The sequence below is a fragment of the Haemaphysalis longicornis genome, unplaced genomic scaffold, assembly GCF_048455015.1.
Source record: "Haemaphysalis longicornis isolate Haplotype H1 unplaced genomic scaffold, Haemaphysalis longicornis Haplotype H1 scaffold_14, whole genome shotgun sequence".
Taxonomy (NCBI): Eukaryota; Metazoa; Arthropoda; class Arachnida; order Ixodida; family Ixodidae; genus Haemaphysalis; species Haemaphysalis longicornis.
This window is the reverse complement of record NW_027526245.1, coordinates 1,386,471-1,406,148: the sequence shown is the minus strand read 5'-3', so window position 1 is coordinate 1,406,148 and position 19,678 is coordinate 1,386,471. Positions and strand designations below refer to the sequence as shown.

Genomic DNA, 19,678 nt, shown 5'->3' with positions numbered 1-19,678 from the left:
ATTGGTACAGCACTCCCGCCCCCTCCAAACGTACAGCTCGCAGACAACGTTTCTATGGAAACGAGCAAACAGGAGAACGACAGCAGCGAACCCGAAAACAAACGCAGCAAAACCAATGAAACAACCACTAGTGTCACGTTAGAAGAGCTAAACTGCACCCTACAATCCTTTATGACGGAGATTCGTTACGAGATGCAATGCGTGAACCAACGAGTAACAGAAATTACCCACACGATAGAAGCCAGAGTGATGGAAAAATTTTCTACCGAATGCCACCCGCTCCAAGAACAAATACAAGCCGTGCGACGCCAACTCGACATGATTATGCAGAACCTTTATGGACAGTAAGAATAATCTACTAATTTTACAACGGAACTGTCGAGGTTTCAAGCAGAAGCAAGGAGAACTCTACTCATGGCTCACAAGAAACAAGCTCCAGCCAGATATTATTGCGCTGCAGGAGCCAGGCAACAACCCAAAGCTTTTGGGATACACCACGCATCAAGCATCCCCCACGATAGCAACATTAACTCGCAAAGATCTCTTAGCATCTCAAGAAGACGCCAATGATATCAGCCTAACCATCAAGATAGGACCAAATCGCAACCAACTACACATTACTAACCTCTACAGCCCCCAAAGGATGACCTAATCGATATAAAAACAATAATGCACCCTCCAAACAACAAGAGCAAGCACGTACTACTGGGGGACTTCAACGCACCTCATACAGCATGGGGTTACTCTAGAAATACCAAGAAGGGTCAGCGCCTATTAAGGGAAATTCAAGATCATCAATACATTCTACACAATGAACTGCAGCATCCTACACGCATTGGCAACTCAGTAGAAAAAGACACAACGCCAGACCTAACCCTATCAACAAGCGGTGTAGACGTGCAATGGTGCAATACGCAAGAATATCTAGGGAGCGACCATGCCATCATCAGCGTAAAAATCAATATCATTCCTAAACGGGTAAAGTGGAAGAGAACGCGCATTACAGAATGGGACAAGGTTCGCGAAGAGCGCATTAATCAACCACATCATAACATTCAAGACTGGACCGAGCAGCTGCTAAAAGTTGTGCACCGACATACCAAGAACATCACGCAGTATGAAAACGAAGGACCGGTAGACAAACACATCGTCCACTGCTGGCAAACACGCAATAGCCTAATCAAACGATGGAAGCAACGCAAGACAAACAAAAACCTCAGAAAGCGAATAGCAGAGCTCAACCGACACATCCGGGAGTACACTACAAGAGCATACCAAGAACAATGGCAGCGAACCTGCGACACGCTCCAAGGCACAATGGGAATGAGAAAAACGTGGAATCTATTAAGAGCCCTCATTAACCCTACTACTACTAAAACTATGGCAACACAGAAAATTTACCGACTAACACAAGAATTTGAAGATCCCGAACAGCTACTACAAACTATAAAGGAAACTTACGTAGCCCCTCGGGTTCAACCTGAGTATCAAGCATATGTCGGTCCAGCAAATCCCCTCCTCGATGACGAGTTCACCCTGGCAGAATTAAACTCCGCAATCAGTAAATGCACTGGCAACAAGGCACCGGGACCGGACAAGATGACCACACCGTGTCTCAGGAATCTAGGGGAAGAAGATCGCCAACTCCTCCTACAAAACATGAACGATGTGTGGACAGGCAGGCAGCCTCTCCATATCACGTGGAAAGAAGGCAAGATGGTATACATCCCTAAGCCAGGAAAGAAAATAGCCGTCAGCAACATGCGACCAATAACGCTCACATCAAACGTAGGCACACTTATGGAACGAATGGTACTCCAGCGACTCCAAAACCACCTTGAAGAGATGAACATAATTCCCTTTAACATGATAGGTTTCAGGCAACATTTATCGACGCAGGATGCACTCCTTGCCCTCCATGAGGAAGTAACGGCAAAACCGAATTCGGCACAACTCAAAGCTATCCTGGCGGTGGATCTCAAGAAGGCGTTCGACTACGTTGACCACGACGCCATACTCGAAGAACTAGCGGCGACAAAATGCGTACTGAAGATGTATAACTACGTAAAGGCATTCCTTCAAGAAAGAATTCTTACTATAGCAATAGGGGATCACGAAACAGGACCAATACCTCATCCACAGAGGGGAATTCCTCAAGGAGCGGTGCTATCCCCAACTCTCTTCACATTAGCGACACTCAAGATCCATAGGGCACTATCGCAAGTGGAAGACATTAAACATCTCATATATTCACATGACGTTACTATATGGAGCAGAACTGGATCACCTGGACACATCCAGACGCAACTACAGGAAGCAATCAATCGAGCACAACAAGCAGCTACAACAATAGGTGTATCATGCTCCGTAGAAAAAACAGAACTGCTAACAGTAGCCAACAGACGGTGGGAACATCCTCCCATTAACTTAACCCTGCACGGCAATAATTTTCCAACTCCATCCACTATCAAAGTACTGGGACACTACTTCCAAAAAGATGGAGGGGGACAAGCCACAACCAACCAGATACTAAAGCAAGGGGAGCAGGTTCTTCAACTTATGAAGCGGATCTCCAACAAGAAAAGGGGACTTAAGGAGGATGACCTACTGAGACTGCACGAGGCCCTCGTCATATCGCGAATAAGATACGCAGCCCCATACACCAATTTTACCAGGACACAGCTTAAAAAAATAGACACCCTAATCCGCAAAGCCGTCAAGATATCGTTAGGTCTCCCTATCAGTGCGAGCAACACAGTCCTTGACAAAATGGGGACAACAGTGACCGTGGACGAATAGTCGCTGTTCACAAACACAACCAATTGGCAAGACTGAACAAAACCACAGCTGGTCGACAACTCCTGAAGTCTCTAGGATTCAGGGTCAGCCAAGCGGCCCCTCCTATTGCCAAAATACACCCACGAGACTGGCAAAAAATCAAGGTGTGCCCCCCCATACCGAATAATATGGATCCAAACCGGCACACCAGTGATGCCAATTTAGCGGATTTTCCGCTAAATCGGGCGGATTTCATTTTGATCTGACGGGGAAAAAATTAGTCTAGCGGCTAGTGGATTTTTTGGCGGGCCATTTTCATACATAGCGGATTTCTGGCGGATAACTCACGCAGTCCACCGATTCAAAATCGCCCTGCAAGAAAGACCTTATGACTTTTTTAAAAAAGTCGTAATTCCGACAGAGCAGATTGACGTTCTGACGTGCAGACTTGAGGACCACTTGAACCCCAAGCCATATCTGGGCTACGTGTTTGAGACGTACGTTAACAACGTGAAAGCTCAGAAGACCGACGGGTTCTCTCTCGCAGATGAAGCTGTGATGCGAGAAAGCTGCATAAGGTTTATTACCACGCTAGTAGACCCTGCAAGATCACAGTTCTCCAGGAAACATCACTCTTATCGATCGAAAACGCTTTGTGCGTCGTGAAGGAGCCTTTGATTCCTCTGCTGGAAGCAATGGCAGTGCCCCCTGAGACAATATAAAAAATTTAAAACCAGTGGAGCAAAATCACCCTCCTGAATGGAGGCAAATATCATCCACGTAGTCGTTCTGGTGTGAAGTTCACTCCTGTAAGGACGCCTGCGGCGAAAACTTGTTCGCCGAGCTGGCCAGATTTGCCATGTCGATGCTCGTGCTGCCGTATTCAAATGCCGAAGTAGAGAGGACGTTTAGTCAGCTTAAAATACTAAAATCTATGCTGCGGAACAAGATGAAGCCTGAAACTAGAAACGCCATCTTCGTCGTAAGAGCGGGGCTGAAGCGACACCAGAAACGTTGTTTTGATTACGAACTTCCCGCGGCAGTTCTTAGTGCCATGGGGACATCTGCAACGTATGTGCAACCAAGTCTCCTTTCTGGTCCCTGAACCAGTACCTGAACAAGTTCCTGTAGAGATGATATCAGACGACGACAGCGGCGACGAAGACCTCGATGTGTTTTTTGTTGACCTGTGAGTTCTTTTTTTCATCACTGTGAACATTTATAACTTTTAGCCTCATCTGTGATGAGGTTGACAAATGACGACCACCGCCGCACTGAAGCTTCAAGTGTTCTAGTTAGACTCCTTGGAAGACTCTTTTACATGTTATTTCAGCTCTCGCAGTTTTGGGGAGATTCTAAGAATGATAAAGGTATTTATCATACGAAATTGCACTGTTTTTCTAATAAAATAGGCCCTAGGGAAAAATTTAGCGGATATGTTTTATAATCTAGCGGAATCTGGCGGATTTCTTATGGCTTTTTAGTGGATATCTGACGCCCAGCGGTGGCAACACTGCGGCACACAGAAAGAAGATCCATTAGAGCAAATTACTTTAATAAGAAACCGATGAGGGAGCTGGACAAAATGCACGCCTACACAGACGCGGCAGGAGCCAACAACACAAGGACAGTAGCATATTGGAATATACTCAACCGAACTTACACTCAGAGCAACATGCACTTCCAGAAGGCAGAAGAAGCAGAGATCTACGCAATTGGAAAAGCGATATCTCACCTCAGTCAACCAACCCGTCCCCTAAATATATACACAGATAGCAAGAAAGTCTGCCGAATTATAGCATCCGGACACACCCCCCAAATCGCGGCACATCTATTTCGATATATTCAGGGCACTGTGAAGATATATTGGATTCCAGGTCACGCTGGCGTACTGGGTAATGAGAAAGCAAATGAACTCGCCCGAGAAGCCCACTACCGGGCTCCCAGGAACGGCGGCGAAACTCCCAGTGAAACCGAATCAAGCCCACGACAGCTTCACCTGAAAGACTACAGGAGAGCCAGGAAGCAGTTACCGCAGCCGCACCCACACCTAGAAAGACACCAACAGACCACATTGAGACAAGCACAAGCTGGTACACTACACACACCTGCTAGACTACACCTCATGCAAAGTAGAAAGACAGATACACCCCCATTATGCCGCACCTGTAATGTGATCGCCAACCAACAACACATATTATGGGAGTGCCCCATTTATGCACACATTAGACGACACTACACTATAGAGTGGCTGGCCACCCAGAAGACTAAGGACGAGCAACGTGGCCTGGTGGACTTCATCGAGAAGGCCATCAGTGGGAGCCTGGACGGAGGCACCCAGACTCCATGAAGCTCTCCGACAGAGACATTTCCCCTCTTTTGGTTAAAAAACAAAATTCTCTCTCTCTCTCTACAGAAAGCGCGACAGCCCCGCGTGCCCCCACTGCGGGCTCTACGAGTCGACCGCCCACTGTCTCACCGCGTGCGCTGCATACAACTCGGAGCGCGGCCGGCTGCAGCAGGCCTACGAGCGCCTGGGGGTTGCGTGCAGTACAAAGGAGGATATGCTGTTCCCTCGCTGCCACCGCATCCTCCTCGCCGACGCATTCCAACACCTCTTGACCTACCTCGACGAGACGGGCCTGGCCGCGCGCCTCTGAATCACCAACCCTTCCCCCTCTGCGGAGTCCCCGAGCTGCTGGGGCCCTATCTTTCTTTTATATTTTTCTTTATTCTTTCTCTATCCGCCCGTGACGCTGGGAACCATTCAAGCCCCTTTACGCGCCCGTGTCTCACGTAGTGGCCGGCGTGGGGGAGGTGCCCGAATAGACGCTTCCCTCCGCATTCCCTCTGTCAATGACCCACTCCTCTAGCCGCCCTGCTCCCTCCCTTTCGCCTCCACGGCACCCTTCTACGCTCGGCGCTTCTTTCTGCGTGCAGTCGCACTGCAGCTGCCGCCCTACCCGAATTATAGAATTCGCACTCTCAACTGCCTTTAATTAATCCCTCTCCATTAGTTCTTCCTGCTATCCCCCTCCTTTAATACCCCTTCCCTTCCTCCTTGGGCCTGATAAGGTGTCGGCACCCCACGCCAGACAGTTTCGGGCCCTTTTCTCTCCCTCTTGCCCCCTCCCGTAAAACCTCATCGCATCGCATCGCATCGCTACACTTTAAAGGACGCTTAGGCTCCGCTTTTCAGCAAGTAAAATGTTAGCGTATTCAGCCCCTTTTCCAGCGCATGCAAGCTTTCCTCTTGGATAACTCGTTCCGCTCCAGCACGCACGTTTTGTGTAAGGGACACGCCATTCAATCCGAGAAGTCAAAGTTTCAGAACTCCGAAGCATAAAAGTTGTTGTGGGAATAAAACAAGCGTCCGTAAGCCCACATATGATACAGGAAGGTGAGTGGGACAACGGAAAACTTCCCATGACCTAATTGTGCTGGTTTAAAGGTGTTAGCCTGCATTTTGTAGACTTCTTTACTGCTACAGCCTGTTTGCGTCTATTTCTTAAACTTACCTTTTTCATTTTTTATGCGCTTATTCTAAAAGCAAAAGAGACATGTATCTATCGACTGCTCTTCCACAATCAGCCCCTTTTGTGGCTGCATGCAGTGCAGCTGTTGTACTCACGTGCTTTCACTTTCCGTTGTCAAGCGACAAACTGGAAGCAAAATGTTCTGATTTGAAAGACTGCCCAATTATCGGTGGGGTTATTTACCTGGGTCCTAGTCCGAAACTAGGTTTAAAATACCACATGAACCCAAATGAGCCTTTCTGCCCCGTTGTCTTAGTGGACTCCTCAAGTTGGCCATATAAAATACTTTTGTGACTGTCATTGCTGCTGACAATGCTTTTTTCAGCCGAACGGGGCTTCTATACCTCCGCTCTAAAGCGAACACGTGATCGATTCCTCAAAATTATAACTTCTAAAATTCTACAATTTCTGAAATTGTAGAATTTTAATTTTAAAATTCTAATTCCTAATTCAAAATTCTGATCGATAGTTCTGGCCTCAGACTAGTTAAATTTTATCATTACTACCCTATGTGGGGTTCAAAGGAAGTTATAGTCATGGCATTACCCAGCCATGGCGACGAGTCTACTTTCTAGAATTAAAAAAAAACTGCAAAGGTTAAGCCCGTCGCAATACACTCTTGCTTTTATATATTCCATTTCACTGCTTCTCATTTCTTTATATTTTTAATGCTAAGTGGGAAATTGGTACGGTGAAACCCATTCCGCAACGTTTTGAGGTTTTCTTGGCCACCTGCGGCAACTACAAGTGCCGATCACAAAAAATATATTGCTGGTATAAACAATTTCAAAAATGATCGTGAAAACCATTATTAAAGCAAAATATTTATTCAGTGAACTAAAGCTACCGTAAATGCGAATGAAGATTTTACGAAGGAAAGTGGTAATAAAACTTGTACATGCTTGAGTCTTGCGAGTTGATAACATAAATGAAGCAAATCTGTATATAGTTATCCAGGAATTCGAAAAAAGTCAGGCATTCATATTGACTTTTCGAAGGCATTTGCTGCCATAGATCATTCAATACTTCCGTACAAATTATATAAATATGGTGTGCGTGGATTTGCCAATTACCCACTTGAATGTTACCTTGCACACAGTAAGCAATATGTAGACCTAAATCATTCGCACTCATCGGTGCAACATATACGTGCTGGGGAGCATACCCCGGGAAGCATTGTGCGACCGCTTGTGTTTTCTGTTTATGTATATTGTAGCGTATATGGTACAGAATCCGGAAGTTTTATTTCATATGCCGATGATACAACGGTTTTTCTAACCGGTGAAAGTAAAGAAGAGACTGAAGTACAAGACAAAGTGGTGAGCGACTTTATAACTCGGATGGGTGCCAAATTTCTACGAATAACTGTAAAAAAAGTATTGTTTACACTAACAAAAAACAGTCAAGACCAATTTCTGCTACCTTGGCTCAGAACAAATCGACATCATGGAAATAATAAATTCACGAGGACTGTTTTTGTCAGCAATTTCAAATGGTATAGGCACCGTGCAGTGAAAACAGGGGGACACTGAGCCGCAACCCCCAGCGCCGCCATCAGGGAATAAAAGAAATACTTGGTCGGCCACCGCTCGCCAGCGTGTTCGTGTTTCGGTTGCGCTCCTTATTGGCGGCGCCGGGTGAAATGTAGTATACGCATTTTTTAACTGTTAATAACTAAAACATCGTGCAGTAATTGTACCGCACCAGGCTAGGAATAGACTGAAAGACTGAACTGTTCACTAAGCGTACGGAGGAGGGGGGCAAGCGATATTGACTTCCGAGTGCACGCATAGCCAGAACGCCGGTGGACATTTTGTGCGCACGTTTTCACATTTCCAGAGTTTTTTTCCCAGTGAATTTGTGTTACCGCTAGAAATAGAAAGCACAAATGAATTAGCTGTTCACAGCGTTGGGAATAAGCCGTTTTGTTCGCACACTTGAAACCGCCGTGGTTTTGCGAGTACGGTGCTCCGTCTCACATGATCGATTTTTTGGGTGTAGTGCGGTCCGTACGCTGCGCAACGTGCTAGTAGCATTTACTTCAAAGCAAGCATAATTATCTTAAATACGCGGGCTCCAATGTGGATCAGGCGGGTCGGAAGCATCGAGAATTACGAACCAACTGGCGGTGATTTTTGATTGATTGATTTTGCGGTTCATCCAGCCGACACCAAACAGGCCATGAGGGGCGCCGTAGTAGAGGGATCGGTATTATTTTGACCACCTGCGGATCTTTCACGTGGCCGGAATATCGAACACACGGGGTTTTCGCTTTTCGCCTCTATCGGAATTCGGCCGCTGCGGCGCGGGAAACGAACCTGACGACGATTTTCAATTTCACGGCTTGAGTTATCGCCAAACATTCCCAGAATACGTCCTGCTCCTCGCCCCTGACAGTTCATTTCCGCTGGTGCCAGTTCGCCCCACCCCGAGATCACGGAGCGAGCACGTTTTCTTGCTCGGCGTACGAGGTCAAGCAGTATCATCTCATGAGCAAATGGAAGACTCAAACTCTGTGCCTTCCGTCTCCTTTTCCGTGAATACATTCACAACGTACACGGGTTTCGCTGCAAGCTCCCCAGGAAATGCCCGTGAACGATTTAAGACTACCTCTTCCTTTTTAGGGGGTACGCAGGGCCTCCAAATATTAGAATCATCAAAAGCTCCTTTGGTTTTTATTCTTCTCTGAAGTTGCTGTTGTTAGTCGCGGTAAAATGACTTTGTTTTATTGAACAGCATTTATTTTCAGCGCACAAATTCCACATGCCTTGCTGTTTTACCTTGTACTGACGTAGGTATTTCGACTTTTTGACAGCTTTTTTTTCAAAAAATTGCCCCACTTTGTTTAAAAACAATCATACTTTTTTACAAAAGGGGTGCGATCTTGCAGCCATCCATTGGTTCTCTTACAATTAAAATACGGCTTAGTGTCATGTGCCGCATGAATTTCCATTATAAACGACGCGGAATACACATGCACAAAGCAGAGAAACCAATCAATTTATTTTACGCTCACGAGTATTACCAGCTGGCAAACTGATATATTGTACTTTCACAGCAGCATGTAATCTGCTTGATAGTCATCGCCGTTATATTTTCTAAAAAATTCACGGAAACATGTGCCGCCTGTGAGGCTGTGGGCAGCCTTCCCAAATCGGACGATTCAGGGCGGTGAAGCCGGTGGTTTTCCGTCTGCTCTTTGTTTCTTTTATAGCCTCCCGTTCAATAACACTCGATCCTGTCGCCGTTGCAGCCTATTCAGCAAACTTAAGCCACTTAAGCGCACCTAACCACTTGATAGACGCCTTTGGAAGGGCGCATGCATGGTGCCTGAAGCAGGCGGCCGGCCAGGACGGCGCGGCTCGGCCTACCCAGTGTTGCGCGGAGGCGCCGTAGATGGCGCTGCGCTGCTTCGGTAAGACGAGTCATTATTATGCAAATTAATTTGAGTCGATAAGAGATTATTATTTTGGAGAGTGGTAGATAACTACTTGGCTACACTACATCCTTAGATGTGGTTTCTTCTCATAATTTTTAACTTCCTAAACATCTAAAAGCGCCATAAGATTCCTTTTTTACAAGCAGCACGTGGCTATCATATTCTGTTATAAAGCGAAATCTCCGCTACACCGTTAATTGCTATCATCGCCAATAATAGCACTGCAATGTCCATTTGTCACCGCTGCGTGGATGTGGGAGGTGTCACCATGCCCCGTGGTCTTCTCCGGGGACGTAAGTCTTTGCGCTAGCTCAGAGCCTCGTCGGGCAGTACCACGTGACTACCCTATAGTTCAAGGTCTGCTTTTCTAGCACTTGTTCACTCAGCCTTACTATAAAAGGCGCGTTGACTGGAGCGTCTGCGCAGGCGCTTGCCATTTTCCTCGTAATGCGTAGGTTCGCGCCCGTTAAACGAACCCCATTTTTAAGCGAAGACTTTTATCTCTACCCCAAGGGTTCTGTCGCGACCATTGGTGTCTAAAGGAAACTCCCGAACACAAAGAAAAGATGTTACTGGCACCGCAAACAATCGAACCTGGAACGAATACAGAAATGAAGGTAGAGCCCATTGCCTTGCCGATTGAGCTACTAGACCACGCGGAGAAGGGGGAGACAGAAGGTGCACTCACCGAGTATATCTGCGGGTTTACCCCCTGCATTAACAAGGTGATAGCGTCACGCGACCTCTCGCGCCGCTGTGCACTCTGCCCAAGGCACTTGTAGCGGTAGTGTGCGTGCCTTACGCATGCGCTAGGAGTTATAAAAATTGGGAAGCTCGGACCAACGCATGGCATCGCACTTCTCCATCCCTGTCCTCATCTCGTCCCGTCCATCAGCGGCGGCAGAGACGGAGAAGTGAGATTGTCAAACACCGGGTTTCAGCTTCTTTTAATTATAAAAAAAGCTCCCACTCATGTGCTTCACAAAAACAACTTAACCATCCACTGTTCATAAATCGTGCATTGATTTGCCCTAGAAAACAATAGCGCTTTGAAGTAATAAAGTGTGTGGTTAGGTGCATTTTACTAATCTCTGTCTTCACTTTTTGTAGAGGTATAAGGGCGAATTGAAGTGACGTCGTGAAGTGGCATGGGTAATTGTGGTGGGTGTCGTTTTCAGCTTCGCTTTACAACTGGCTTCACAAGGTGAATGGGGGCGCATTTTTTAAGGCAGAGCAGCATTTCCGTCGCAAGCCGGTCCGGGCGATGTTGTTTGATAGAAATAAATGCGATTTGGCCCCCAATACCCTGGCAGTTATTGTGGGATCTACAATATTTTCCATTGGATATATATTGGTTTGAATAAGATTGCACCCAGGAAATTGCCTGCAGAGCCAATTCCGCGGCATCACATCGACCAAAATGACTTGGTGCACTGAAATTTGCTGGGTTCTTCTTCGATATTTGTATTTTTCTTCTAGTTTATTACATAGCACATGTTCGGCACAGCCAACCCTCTTTCTGCAACAGCCTCGATTCGTCCTTCACACCGTAAAAACATATACAGTACATCCTTTCTATAATGTTGGGTGTTTGTGATTTCTAATAAACTTTGCTCTCCCTCGCCAGTGGGAGGTTTACCGAAATTCTTGTTTTTTATTGTCCCACAGGCGATGCTTAAGATTCATTAATTAAAACATTGTTGCCACCGCCGGGATGCACATGGTTTTATCTTTTGTTTTTGGAACTTGAGTATTCGCTTTTATCTGGAATGCGGCACGTTTATTTTTTTTTCATTGATAACCGGAGACTTGAAACAGATTTCGACGCACATACACTAATATTTTGGTTCACATGCGTCTCAGTATAATATCTCAAATTACCGCGCTCCGCAAACGTGTAGGAGGACACGCACTGGGACCTTTAGACCACCGTCTTTCCTTTGCAATCAGCGGCATTCAGGGGTATCTGCAACGACGCTGGATAAGCCGAAGGGATTTGGGCCTGCCAGATGCCAATACGTATCATGAGTTCCGCTGATAGCAATCACGCGAGTAAACTTTTATTATCATTACCTGTCGCTTAGCCCCTCATTTTAAACAAAACATTGCCACCCTGCATGGTGTCTCAAACAAATTTTGAGCACCTCGAGAGAAAAACATTCCCAAGGAGGTTGTTCTTTTATGAGAGGCTAAAAACTGGATCTGGGTGGGCAAAGATTACTCCGCACTTTCTTGACATCATGTGGCCTTACTGAGTAGCAATTAACCCCGTCGCGCAGTCATTGTATGCGCGTAATCCCAGAGTCAAGACATGTTGGCGAATATTCTGCTAACAATAACAACTCTGAGCATATATTTGGAAAATGTAACATTACTCTCTAATTCGTGCGCTTTAGTAACTTAAAAAGAGACTGTTGTTAAAATATACCGAAAGTTAACGTTTTCTACATGTTTCTGAGCTGCTTTTACTGTTACCCAATTTTTGGCCGTGTACAGTATTCTTTTACATGCAACGCGCGTAACTTTTAGACATTGCAAAGATACTAAAATTAGTGATTTCCGCACCAATTAAACATCGTAAGAAGGCAGGTCGTAACACGTTTATCTTACCGATTAGAGGCATATGGTCTTTGTAAAAACGCTCTCCCAAAGCTGGCTCGGTGCATTTCAGGTCCACGTAGCCGTCGAAGCCAACGCGGTTGTCGTTTTTGGAAGTTGTAGGCCACCGGACTCGAGCTTTGCTACGCGCAGTACTTTTGCCCCAGTCTTTTATGCTCGAAACAGTGCCAACTTGGCCCTTGCCTCCTGCATTTGAGAGATGGGGTACACGCTTTTTTGTTATAGGAATCACCTGCCATTCGAAAAGGTTTTATTTACTTCAGATGAGCATAAAACTAGCGTCGAATGGCTCCTTTAGCGTAATTTTTTTTCGGTGTGATACTGCCCGCTTACACAAGGGCAATTCCTCACCTTGGACCCAAATCCCTCCGAATTAGAGCCTTCGACCCGAACCCCTCCAAATTAGAATGTCAGCGATATGATGATTTAAGCGCTTAAATCGACAGGGAAAGTGAAATAACAGGACTGAAGTAGGCGTTATTTGTGCCCCTGCAGTTTATTTTTACCACACACTTTTTAAAGCATATGCACACTTCAAACATATCAACTAGCGTCACTAAATGAAGGCTTTTAGACAATTGGCACTCGTTTCCCTCACTGTTATGTGCCGCCAGGATTTTCATTGGTCAGTCTGCACCACGTGGTATTTGTTTACAAATGCACCACGTTGCATTTGTTTATATATGGGCGCAGCCAATTGTTTCTGGCGTCTCTCCTCTCCTTCTCTCTTTGCTGCGCGGACGATAGAGCGGCCGGTTGCACTCCGCCAGCCACAACTGGCGGCGGTTTCGTTGGGAGGGTTGGCAACACTGCAAGCCATAAACAAAATGGCCCCCAGACGCTCCTGGGTGCACCAAGTGGCGATACTCCTAAGCATAGCTTATGTAGTGACGCTAATATGAACCTGGTCAAAACTGCAAAAGTTACAATGAAAATTGTAGTGGCATGTGCTTTTCCACACTGAGTATTTCCTGGGCTTAGTGTCTCCATGGTGCGCTAGACAGAAAATTTGAACCGCAGCCCTCATTTGCGAAGATCAAACCACGCATACAATTTTCGGAGTGAGTGGCTGGGTGCTCATAAATTGCAGCCTACATTGTTTGTACGGCTGAGCAAATTCAGTATACAAGATATATGTGGCATTATAATGATACAGAGGCTGTTTGTGGAGTGGTCTTTTAAAAAAAAATGCGCGCCTCGTTGATTCTCGCCGTAAAGATTACAGTCAAACCCGGCTATAACGAACCCGGATAGAGAGAATTATGCTATATATCGAACAAAAATATTTCAGTTACGAAAATACATGGGTAACATATTCCTTAGAATGAAGTTCACATCCGATATATCGAACTCTGCGCGCCAAGAATGGATGCCGAAATGCATGGTCTCGGAGCGGCGATGGAGATGTTGATTGGCCACGACCACGGAGCAAGAGTTGCGACTTATACATTGCTCCTCGCACGGGCGACATGACGCCCGACACTTTCCGTAACTGTTTCCGGCGCGCGGCACTCTCGACGGACCCCGCGGAGTCAGCGAGTCCGGACAAAGACAGCAACATCGGTGAACTGTGGGAAGAGCTCCCCCCCATTCCCGATGATGTCGCGAGTGAAAGCCGTCCGACGCTTATAATGAAGCGCTTTCGGCAATCAATGGGCTCCGCCAGTGGTTCTTAGATTTCGGAGCACGCGGACTGGAACTGGTGCAAATAATGTTTCGTGTAGAGAATGTTATGCTAGTTGAAGCCGCCAAAACGGAAGTGAAAACAAAAATCACCGCTTTTTTTGCCAGGTAGGCAGTTCAGGCGGAAAGTGGCTTTATTATTTGCAATAAACGGATTTTTTGGGGCATGGTAACGGCTAATTAACTGTGTTCGTGTCTGCATGCGGGGATGGTGGAGTTTGGGAGGGGGAGGGGGGCTCCCGCGGATTGCGAACTTGTAACGATAAGTTCGTTATAGGCGGGTTCGGCTATTTCGAACTATGGGATATATCGAACTAATCGCGCTGCATATTGCAATTCGCTATAAACGGGTTTGACTGTATAATGTGTAACTTTAAATCAATTCTTTCACTCTAAAAGTCCAAAAGCACTCGCGCCTAATCCTGGAATTGATGGCGGCTTTCGAAGAATTTCACCAATAATGATACGTAGCCTAAAGTACATGGCGCCACAACAGAGCGCCTCGAGAGCTTACACGGGTATCGCTTTCAGCGTGTGCAACTTGTCCGCGCGCTGTAAACTGTTTTTTTCAACCTATTATTCTATATCTCAGTTAACGTGCTACATACTACTTGCTGTATTGTTACAATTTGAACACATTTCTGGCCATATTGTACATTTTGTTGCCCGAATTATGCCAATATAGAAACAAATTACGGTCTCTTTCAAGAAGAAATCAACGGAACGTAACGAGTACTATTGAGAGCACAGTGAAATTTTTAGTAGCCGCAAAAATCCTCGGAAATGGCAGGGAGCACTTGGTTACAGCGGTCATTTGAAATTTTCTTTCTGTAAACCAAAAGACAAAAAGAATGCCGCAGTAATTTCTCGACCTGAAATAAATAGCTTGCGCAATGTCACGCTACAAACAGGCGTGCTGGTGCCCAAGCTAGAACGCGATTCTTTTAGGCATGTTGTGGCAGTAGTGGAAAGAAAAGGCACACATGGGCGGGAGAAGATTCTTACCATCTTCGTTCTCCCATTCCCAATGCTCGCCTCGAACAACCTTGGCTCCCTTGAAGATGCCACGAACTTGGACTTTCGTCGAACCTCTCCTGGGTGGTACCCTTACTCTGGGAATACCATGTCCGGCAAAATATAAATGAGTCATAAGTGGGCAGCGTCATTAAATTTCATTGCGCTGCCACTACTGTAATCGTGAAAAAAACAACACATCCGGTTACACGGAAGGTGGTTTGTGCAATAAAATTCAAACAAGGCTTTAATCGGTTTGCGTGGCTCTTGGGATTCTAGGATCTTCACTCACAGGGCAAAACTCAGTACTGCACGACATGTGGCCCCTCCTGTGAAGCTTCCTGTTCTGCTGCTCACGACGTTGCAGTGTTTCTTAAGAGCTGGTTAAAAAAAATGAGAAGGCAGAATCGCACTAAATGTTTTAGGATCGATTCTATCGTGTGTTCGTAGTATTGAAGCAAAGCAATCCTGAGAAACCTAGTTGAAGATAGCGCTGATGCTTTGATATCGCCAGAACCGACCACCGTCATTTATGCTCCAACTGAACTTCTATTTGTTTCCGGCCTGCACACATCATCCAGTCGTCATGTAGGCTTTGCCATTTCTCACTTTCTTGCCTACGTCTACACAGTCCGACGTGCGCTCAGCATCAATTATTTGAATTGAAACAGTTTCGACGCCTTGGACATCAGTAGTTCTTGCCTCGGGTGCGGCTGTTGGTAAAGAGATTGTAAATTACGAAAAACAACGTCTCAATTTGTAGAGCAAAGAGCCCCTTACTTTTAAAATTCAATTAACACAGGCTATACTACAAACTAAAACTACATAAAAAACATCAGTGGTCTTTGAGTGGCTAGACGGACAAGCGGTGTACCCACTATAAGAGTGCAGCCCCTTTCTTTGTGCTTTTTTATTTTGTTTGTGCTTTACGCGTTAATTCAATGCAATGCCAGCCCAAACTCTCATTTTATTTAAAATGTCCTCGGAAATTTTTTACTGTAGCAAGACTATCCAGTCCTGAACTACGACTGACTCGCTGACAATATAGGTTTCTTCCGTCATTTTCGTAGGAACAAATTACCGAAGAGAGAGATTTTATTATCAGTCAATAAACCAAGAGCTTTATTAAAACAAAAAAGTTTTACATCAAATTTTGTTATCAGGTTAGGCTTGTGCCTCCGAGCGCGTTCACGTTCGAGCTCGTCTTATCTGGACGTCTGAGTGTGAGGGCGAGCGCGTGCCTGCATTTGCGCGTTTCTATGTATTTTGCGTGCCCTCTGGTATACGGGAATAAATGTGTCTTTCCGCTTAAGCGTCGGTGTGTGAGGGTTGCGATTAGAATCCCATGCTGTCGACAGCCAATATTGGTTGGTAAACATCACAAGTTACACGAATGCAATGAAGAAGCAGCCGTGTTGACACACAGTTGAATCACACATCGAAATTGTGAAGTTTTTAAGGCGGCGTAGCGTTGGCACTCTTTTATCATAGCTTCTCTTATATAACGGTTTCGCCAACTGTTCTCTACAATTACATTTAACACTCTTAGCCTGGCTCTACATAACTGACGAGCTTGTTCGGTAATTCGATTATGTACTATCTATGGAGAGTAATTCGATTATTTATTATCTATGGATATCAATCATGACTGACACTATAAAAGAATATGTCTCATGGGTGCCATTCCAAGGAAACTAAATATTAAGAATGACGCAATTACTAAGCAGGCGGCTAGAAAAAGAAGACCTTCAGCTACGCACAAAAGTTTGCGTTATCCTTATCAGATTCAAGTTGCCACCGGCCAATTCACCTCTGTGCGCTCCTTCTTTCCTCAGAAATTTGGCTACATCACGCATGATTAGCGTTTCGGTGTCAGGATCGGTAACGACAAAACATTGTCGTAGTCACCGTCCCCTCTGCCGTCCTGCTCAGGCGAGCGAAAAAAGCAGGATCTATTCTTCCGGCTTTGGCAGTGCGCTCAATGCATTCTCATTTGTCGTGAACACTACGTTACGGCCATTTTCAATTACTGAACCACTCTTGCAAGATTCGTGTCTTCGCCAGTCTCTATAAACACGATCCTTTTATGTATCGCCTTTGAAGCAGCACACAAATAATATATATCTGTTGCTTACTTGTGTGTGGGTGTGCGGATACGTGTACCTGAATGAGTTCATGTGATCATTTGTATATAAATGAGGCAGTGTTTTCTCAATTAGGCAGGTGCCTGTTCAGGTTTTTATGCCTACGCACTTGTGCTTGCGTACGCGAGCCTCTATTGGCAGCCATTTGGCCCGTGTTTATGTTACCCTGTACGCATCAATTTATGCGCGCCTACATCCTTATACATTCCAGATGGCCACAGCAAAGTACTGATATTTGCTACTGGCTATTGCATTTTGTTAAATAATAATGGCCACATTCTACAATGAACACAGCCAATTCGTTTGCCTTAAAGACCTTCATAAACACCCGCTTGACCTAATGCATACCGAACCCTCATTTGTTGCTGTATCGTTCGGAGGTTTTTTTAGATAAAACGCGCCCGTTACATGACGCATGCCTGACGTTTCATAGAATTGTATGATGCCCATAGCAATATGGTGACCGATGCACTCAGTGTCTAACGTTCCAAAACTACAACGGCCGCTCAGAAGCTTTTGCCGTAGGGAAAGCCTAGTGTTTTCAAGTGAACGACGGCGAGTCGTCATTGCTTGATGCAACCTCACTCGAACGCACGTGGATCGAAATATTTCAGTTGAGGAAAATTTGTTGTTCAAGATACTTTTGTCTGCGCCCGTCGCGGCAGACTCAGTGCCCTGGGCCTAACGTCATCCCAACAAGATACTGCGGACCATGTACTTCTGAACGCTGCCTAGGAACCATTTCCACTCCCCCACGTAACCTCCTTGACTGTGTAGCACATCGCTCTGCAACGGTGTTTGAGTACGTACCTGTGCACATGCTCCACGTAAGTTGAGCAGGGATGTATTCCCCAGCGCGTGAAAAAACAGCACAGGAATCTTAACTGTTATCTTGGCAAGGAGCATCGCGGAGGAGCTTTGTGATATTCTTAATAACATAAATCACATAGCGTGGTAAAAGCTTCTCATGGCAGCAGTCTCTCAAAGCCAGTTCAAGTCTCGGCACAGTAGACTGCAGAAGGTCCGGATAAACCAAAACGGCGTCATGAGTTACTCCCAGCTGCTAATCCGCGTATGGCAGACACTGGGCCAGCAAGACCAGGACTTCCATAACCAAATGAGTTGGTATTTTGTTTACTAGGACTGCCTGACAACATCGTCCTTGCACTGGCAGCACCCGATTACTTCCCCTTTAAAGAGATAGCGGATATGGCTAACCTTTCGAAGGACAGCACTGAGTCTCCCAGGATTACATCTACTATAACGATGCATTTAAATACTAGCAACGAAGCACGTGGCTTTCAGCACATGCTCCGCCTCCTGGTGACTTGTCGCAGTAGGAAGAAATTAAGAGAGCTCGCGTCCAACCTTGCTATAAATTTACCACCGTTCGGCATGTAAGAATTTTAGTTTCTCCTCCCTTCGCATTCAGTGCCTGCTAACTTGATGCATACCTAACTTCTTCACCACGCCGCATAAAAATGGCAAACTCAGGTAAATTCCTTAATTTTGATATTTCTTAATTGATTTTGATTTTCTCATTGAATTTTGATTTTCTCAGCGCCCTACAAACCACGGGAAGACGGTGGTCTTTGCATAAACGTTTTGTCACGAATTCATATTCTTATTGCACATACGTGGCCCGTATCCAGGATGCGCGGCATTCACTGAAAGCCACGCGGTCTGTTGTTCGCATTTCAGTGTATCACGACTGTGCGCCAGTACGTCCTCCACCTCAAGCGATGAATAAAAGCTTGATCTAACTGAGCGCCACCTAACCGAGATAAGCCGTCGGCTGCCTGCTATCAAGCTAATCTCGTATGGCCATTCTTGTCGAACAACCAATTCTGCGTAATAAAGAGTACCATGGCCGTCAGACCTGCTTGCAAACGTAGTCTTAAAAGACTCGACACCACTGACGAAAAGAGAATCCAGGCAACCATTCTAACGCCGCTTTTATATCACCAGAGAATTGTCGGCCACAGTTTTAGGGTCAATAAAAGAGAAGAGTTCAGCTTCGAACCTGTATCTTCCCTAAACTAAGGAAGCTCAGAAATAGTTTTCCCTTTGAGCGCCATTGAAATTCGCTGGTCAATACTTCACACAAGAGGCCACTCACATTCAATGTTGGCCTGCGTCACCCCTCCCAAGTACTTTTAAGTGCTAATGCACTTCTTAAGCGACCCTGAACCTGCGTCCACCGGCGATGTCCGCGCACGTGGAGATGGGCGCGCGCAGCCTGGCCGCTGACATGGCACATACCCACGTGGGGGATTGGCCAAGAATCGGGCGTGAGAAGGGCTAATGCACCTGCTTAAAGGAGTACTGACACGAAATTTCAAAGCTGAGATCCGCTCTAGCAATCAAGTACAACGACAACACAAATAGGTGTCTGTGAATAAATGTATCTTTCTTTCTTTGTAGTTGTGTGTGTGTGTGTGTGTGTGTGTGATCTCTCTTTCGCG

At 45.8% G+C, this 19,678-nt stretch overlaps 1 protein-coding gene across 1 annotated transcript in view; it reads right to left on the bottom strand.

Moving 5' to 3' along the window:
• LOC144165141 (E3 ubiquitin-protein ligase MIB2-like) overlaps positions 1 to 19,678 on the bottom strand; it is a 200,039-nt gene that overhangs the window by 24,803 nt on the left and 155,558 nt on the right. The window contains exons 8-9 of the mRNA XM_077695244.1: positions 15,061 to 15,167; positions 12,364 to 12,558 (exon numbers count right to left, since the gene is read on the bottom strand). Of these exons, the coding sequence (XP_077551370.1) occupies positions 12,364 to 12,558; positions 15,061 to 15,167 (302 nt within the window). The remainder of the gene's footprint in view (positions 1 to 12,363; positions 12,559 to 15,060; positions 15,168 to 19,678) is intronic.